The 6,557-nt window shown below is 44.9% G+C and overlaps 1 protein-coding gene across 1 annotated transcript; it reads right to left on the bottom strand.

The window, feature by feature from the left end:
* Nucleotides 1-226: 226 nt before the first annotated feature.
* Nucleotides 227-3,874, bottom strand: LOC119307312 (single myb histone 5-like). Its single transcript, XM_037583392.1, has 7 exons — nt 3,690-3,874; nt 3,344-3,604; nt 2,985-3,226; nt 2,772-2,856; nt 2,365-2,448; nt 1,244-1,600; nt 227-999 (listed from the first exon to the last, which is right to left on the bottom strand). Exons 2-7 carry the CDS (start codon nt 3,491-3,493, stop codon nt 985-987), a joined length of 933 nt encoding a protein of 310 aa, XP_037439289.1. The 5' UTR covers nt 3,494-3,604; nt 3,690-3,874; the 3' UTR covers nt 227-984.
* Between the last annotated feature and the right edge of the window lie 2,683 nt (nt 3,875-6,557).

The following is a 6,557-nucleotide window of genomic DNA, read 5'->3' on the forward strand; positions in this document are numbered from 1 at the left end:
TATATGAATTATAGTGTTTCCGAGCAAATCCTTAAACATGCAATATGTTTGTATATTTGTTTGCAAATCCACGCTATATATATGATCCTATACAGGAAAGTGCAGTGAATTGGTGACTGTCAGCGTCCAGCTGTATTCCATGGAGAATAACAACGATTCTCTGGTAAACAATCACACGGATTGAAAAAGCATGTGTGCGCTTTGTACAATTCAAGAAACTTTGGGCTGAACCAAGACGCATATGCCACCCAAGTTTACCAATATCAAAGATTGGTAGATGTTGGATCCGCGGATGTACAACTGCGTTATTTTCAAAGTACCGGTACAATACCAAGATAAATATTGAGTGAATTTGGCCTACCAAAACATGTTATATTGCCAACTATTTTGGCCTGGCAAACTTATACAGACTGAATACATGAATAAATTCTATAGACACTGTGATTATTCTGTACCAAATACCTTGACCTGGGGTAGACCAGACAGACAAGCGGCAAACTGAATGGCACGATTCATTCGGAAGATTCACCGCAAAAGGAAGGTAAGGTAATCCAACACATGGTGAATAAAATTCCAACATGGCAGTGACCTAAACCATGACAGCAACAAGGGTCCAGAAAGATGGAATGACCATCATCTATATTTATTGGACTTCTCATCATCCCACAGCCTGTGCAGATCCCATTTACGGCTCTGCCATGTGGGAGTTAAATATGAGTTGGTCTTCCTCCATCCCTCGGCAAACCCGCATGAGGGAGAAAGGTAACTAGCTTCAAGGTGCAAGTCAGAAAACCAAGCAAGTTTGCGCTGCTTGAACAGGATGAGCTTGCTTGAATTCAAATAACAGATCGGCATTGCCATCAGCTCAAAAGGCTCCAGTAACACCAAAGCATCAGTTAGTTTGCGCTGGAATTCAGCAGGCATGCACGCGCGCACAACAAGGTCAGAGGAATGCGGACGCTGAAGCAGCTCCCACAAGATGTCTCAACCTCGAATGATCTGCATGTAAGTATGAAGGGCGTTCAGGATTTGCTGAGCAGATAACATAGTTCTTTTCACGATTCTGAAGTGCCCATTTCCTATAAATTGCTTCATACAAGCAGTAATTCTGACTATGTGTGTCCATGTGTTTTAATGTTTTACTCATCAATATGAATGCAGTATGCAAAAGCAACAAAATGTCAACTGAAAACATGCAAATAAAAACAGTTGAACATAGAGCCTAAGTACTTAGAAGAATTACCAATTTTGCTGAACTCCTGTTTTTTAATGTCAACATTGCTGCCTCCGCAAAGGCTTGTGCAGCTACAGCATCAGCTTCTGCAGCCTCCGCTTCCCTCACTGCGGCTTCAGCTTCCGCCATGATAGCGTCTGCCTCAGCAACCGCACGAGCTGCTGCAGCTGCAGCCTCTTCTGCGCTCATGTTTCTCATCCGTGCAAGTTCGGCATCTACCTGAGATTTAGTGTGGGCGGTAAAGCCATCCCTCTCTACCTTCTCTACCTTGGTTGGCTCCTTTTTTATATCATCAAGCAGCAGCATTTTGGAGCTTCGCCCTTCTAAAAAAGATGAGCTAGGGGCTATCCTGTACTTCCGATTCACCTAAAATTGTTAAACTTTAGTACCGGGCTGCATGGCATATGGCTTATACTCTTAAAAAGAGTAACCTAGTCTATCTAGGTGTGCACATACAAATTTTCAAGGCTAAAATAGAAAGATTATCCAGGTTCATGGTTTTAGGGACCTTACATTCCAACTAGAAATATATATAACATTACAATTTTCAGGTGGACCATGGGGAAAAATGCGCATACAAAAGATATCACTGCCAAAACGTCATATATTTAGGAACAGAGTGAGTAGTTAGTAAGATTCAAAATGTTATACTATATTTCATAAAGATACTATTATACCTTTTGCTGGATCTCTTTGTTTTGGCAGTTCAATTTGAACTGCCAAAACGTCTTATATTTAGGAACGGAGGGAGTAGATAAGTACTGTACTACTGTACTAGATATGTTACGACACTGAAAGCAATTGTAATAGAATAGATAAGTAGATGCCAATAGCAGGCAAACAATGTTTGGAACAGAGAGTGCTCGTGCACATGTTGATAGGGTGAATGCATGCGGGGAGCACAACATATCAAGCACAGTCATCCATATAATGATAAACCATACATAATATGTAAACATACAATATGAAAACATCCTAGTTCAATTCAATTGAGCTTCATCAGACTTAAATTATATGCTACAACCTACAACAATGGTAATGTGACTTTGCTACATTATATCAGGGCACCCTTTTTCCCACCTCTTTATAATCTACAATAATGGAGTTAAGATAGAAAGAAATGCTCCTACCTTCATCAATTTCCCAGATGATGTCAACTCATTCAGTTTTGCAGACAGTACATGATCAAAATCAGCAGGTGGCCAGTATTGTTCCTACATGACATGAAAAATTATGTTAAGAATGGTGCAATCTACATAAGAAGCTAGATTATGTAGAACTCTGCCACAATGGAATGGAATTTTGGAGCCACTAGTTATCATGAAATCATTTCTGCATGTCTATGTTGTCCCAGAAATTTTTGCATCACTGCCTGAATAATTATCAAAACTATATCAAGTGATCAGCGACGTAAATGAGTAATGTTTTATTAATGAAGACTACGAAATTTGGCATTTGTAAAGGATCATATATTCGGTTTGTTGTTAGCATTTCATTGTGATCAAGTAGACCATAAACAGAAGAGAAGCATAGAAACCTCTATGTAATTAGCAACGGCTGTTTTGTATGACCCTGTAGGCTCATTCAAGGTCTTCACGGCCTCCAGTATGATATTTTCTAGCCTGCAGGAACGGCACCATAGAGGTACATTAAAGCAGTCAAAAACCTTCCAAGTTTCTGTTCAAGATACTGGTAGAACGTAGGACATAAAACAAGCATTCCAGACCAGTATATCAAACAGGGCACCTACCTGGATAGCGATTTATTCCCTGAACCTGTAGTAAACGTCACAATAGGCTTTATGATAGGCTTCACGTCGACGACGTCATCATCACCGTCAGAGGTGATGGTGGTGATCGCCGTCGAGTGGGTTTCCTGCTTCGGAGCAGACCTCGGCTTCTTAGCCGTGGGCGTCGTCGTCGTCGTCGTCGTCCTCACTTTGTCGCGAGTGCCCGACGCGTTCACGGTGACATTCATGTTCCGCCACTTGTCCTGCAATCACAGTCGGCAAACACGCATCCACGCAGGCAACAGTCATCAGAGTCTCCAATCTAGAGCGGATAAACCGCGCAGGGTCTGACAGCTGATGAAACGGACGCAGGAACGAACCTTGAGGTCAACGTTGGATCGGTAGCGCAGGATGTTGCTGAACTCGGGGTCCTTGAGTATGGTGCGCCATTTCCCGGCCCCGTGCTTGCCTATCCCGGCCTTGAGCGCCGCCTCCTCCTCCGCCGTCCACTTCTGCTTCGGCGCCCCCATCTGCTTCGGCCTTGCCCTAGAAGGCTAGGGCTCCCCTTCCTCCTCCTCCTCCTCCTCCTCCTTCTACAACGAAAGCAACAGCGCCTGTCGCCAAACAAATCGGAGGCGGATCTAGACCCGGAATCCCTCTAGGTCAGTTCGGGATCGAGTAATCAACCACCGGATCGACGCCTAGAAAGCTCGTACTCGTACGTACCTGGGAAGCAAAGGCTGCGGACGGGGCGGGGGCGGAGGCGCGGCGATGTGGGGCGGAGACGTCGACCGCGCGCGGGAGGCGCCGGCGGTGGCTAGGGCACGTTCGGCGGCAGGTCTAGGGCACGGTGGATTGGAGCTTGAGATAGGGCAGGGCAGCAGAGGGCAGAGGAGGATACGGTGGAGAGGAAAAGTCGCCGCGGGGATGATGGATTTTTTTATTTTATTTTTGCTCTGTCGACACCAAAGCTATCCAAACGGGCCGGGCCAAACAGGCCAGCCCGCGAGCACGCCGGCACGAGGCACGGCACGGGGTAAACGGGTCATGCCCGGCACGCCTTGGGTCATGTCTGGGCTTGGAAGCTGGGCACAGGGCCGGCACGAAATGGACAGTTATTATTTTTATTTGTCTCAAAAATAATTATTTATTTAGAATTTTTTATATATGTGTGTTCTAAAATACACCCAATAGGCCTAACAATAGCCCAACGGGCTAAAAAATATACAACCTAACGTGCTAAACGTGCCACAGGCCGGCCCGTTTATTAGCTGGGCCGTGCCTAGGCTGGAGGACACAGCACATGTGCCGGCACAGCACGGCCCGACTAATAATCGTGCCACGGCGGACCGTGCCGTGGCCGGCCCAGTTAGGGTGGGTCCTGTCGGCCCAACGTACTCCCTCTCTAAATCAGTATTAGTTTACTTTACAGAGGGAGTTGCAATTAATTTGATTTTTGCTAAATTGCACGCTTTGTCTATTTAATTTTTGACGAAATATTATTTTGTATTGTCAGAAAATTAGTAAGGATTTAGGACTAGAATTTGGGTCTTTTGGTTCAAGTGCTTTTTTTGCAAAAATAGTTCAAGGGAATTCATGAGCATTTAGAATAGCTCCCGTACTGGTAAAAAAAACTACACTCCATGAAAGGTTAAGATAAAAACAACCCTTCAACTGCTCATGTAAACCTTTTTTTTCTGGATTCATAGAATTTCTCCCAACTTCCCTCGTATTTACGGGAGCATAGTCCTTCCCGTATAATTTGGTAGGCAGGAAACCACGTAAAAATTCACAGGAGTTGGGCTGGACCAAAAGCTTGAAGCTCGCAAGATTAATAAACACTCTCACGATAGCTCGTTAAACTAATTAGTACAACACAACACATTTTTTTATGTAACAACATTTTGAAGGAAATATGCTCTAAAGGCAACAATAAAGTTGTTATTTTATATTTCCTTATTCATGATAAATGTTTATTGTTCATGTTAGAATTGTATTAACCGGAAATTTGATACTTGTGTGGATACATAGACAAAACTACGTGTCCCTAGTATGCCTCTACTAGACTAGCTCGTTGATCAAAAAATGGTTAAGTTTCCTAGCCATGGACATGAGTTGTCATTTGATAACAGGATCACATCATTAGTAGAATGGTGTGATGGACAAGACCCATCCATTAGCTTAGCATAATGATCGTTCAGTTTTATTGCTACTGCTTTCTTCGTGTCAAATATATATTCCTCCGACTATGAGATTATGCAACTCCCGGACACAAGAGGAATGCCTTATGTGCTATCAAACGTCACAACGTAATTGGGTGATTATAAAGATGCTCTACAGGTATCTCCGAAGGTGTTTGTTGGGTTGACATAGATCGAGATTAGGATATGTCACTCTGAGTATCGGAGAGGTATCTCTGGGCCCTCTCGGTAATGCACATCAAATGAAGCCTTGCAAGCAATGTGACTAATGAGTTAGTTACGAGATGATGCACTACGGAACGAGTAAAGAGACTTGCCGGTAACGAGATTGAACTAGGTATGAAGATACCGACAATCGAATCTCGGGCAAGTAACATACCAATGACAAAGGGAATAACTATATTGACATTGCGATTCGACCGATAAAGATCTTCGTGGAATATGTGGGAACCAATATGAGCATCCAGTTTTGCTATTGGTTATTGACCGAAGAGGTGTCTCGGTCATGTCTACATAGTTCTCGAACCCATGGGGTCCGCACGCTTAACGTTCGATGACGATTGATATTATATGAGTTATGTGTTTTGGTGACCAAAGGTTGTTCGGAGTCCCGGATGAGATCACGGACATGACGAGGAGTCTCGAAATGGCCGAGAGGTAAATATTGAAATATTGGAAGGTTGCATTCGGACACTGGGATGGTTTCGGGGAGTTTCGGATGATTTTCGGAGTACCGGGAGGTTATTGGAACCCCCCGGGGAATTAATGGGCCAACATGGGCCATAGGGGAGAGGGGAGACAGCCCACAAGAGGTGCCCCCCATGGGAGTCCGAATTGGACTAGGGGAGGGGGGGTGCCCCCCTTTCCCTGTCCTACTCCCTCTCCCTTTCTCCCTTTGCTACTCTGGAAAGGAAAGGGAATCCTACTCGGACTGGGAGTAGGACTCCCCCCATGGCGCGCCCCTCTAGGCCGGCCGCCTCCTCCCCTACTCCTTTATATACGAGGGCAGGGGGCACCCCAAAGCACAACAATTATTCTCTTAGTCGTGTGCGGTGCCCCTGTCCACCATTTACTCCTCCGATAGTATCATCGTAGTGCTTAGGCGAAGCCCTGCGTGGATCACATCACCAACACCGTCATTACGCCATCGTGCTTACAGAACTCATCGGCTCCATTGACACTCTGCTGGATCAAGAATTTGAGTGACGTCATCGAGCTGAACGCGTGCAGAACTCGGAGGTGTCGTACGTTCGGTACTTGATCGGTTGACTCGAGAAGACGTTCGACTACATCAACCACGTTAAGTTAACGCTTTCGCTTTCGGTCTATGAGGGTATGTGGACAAACTCTCCCCCTCTCATTGCTATGCATCTCCTAGATAGATCTTGCATGA

The sequence above is a fragment of the Triticum dicoccoides genome, chromosome 5B (genome assembly GCF_002162155.2).
Source record: "Triticum dicoccoides isolate Atlit2015 ecotype Zavitan chromosome 5B, WEW_v2.0, whole genome shotgun sequence".
NCBI classification, from domain to species: domain Eukaryota; kingdom Viridiplantae; phylum Streptophyta; class Magnoliopsida; order Poales; family Poaceae; genus Triticum; species Triticum dicoccoides.

Excerpts from the sequence above, each read along its gene's own strand:
- LOC119307312 (XM_037583392.1), bottom strand. The coding sequence starts at position 3,493 with ATGGGGGCGCCGAAGCAGAAGTGGACGGCGGAGGAGGAGGCGGCGCTC. Across the intron at positions 2,857-2,984 it reads GGGAATAAATCGCTATCCAG|GCTAGAAAATATCATACTGG; the intron begins GTAGGTGCCCTG and ends CCGTTCCTGCAG. Across the intron at positions 1,601-2,364 it reads CATCTGGGAAATTGATGAAG|GTGAATCGGAAGTACAGGAT; the intron begins GTAGGAGCATTT and ends TAACAATTTTAG.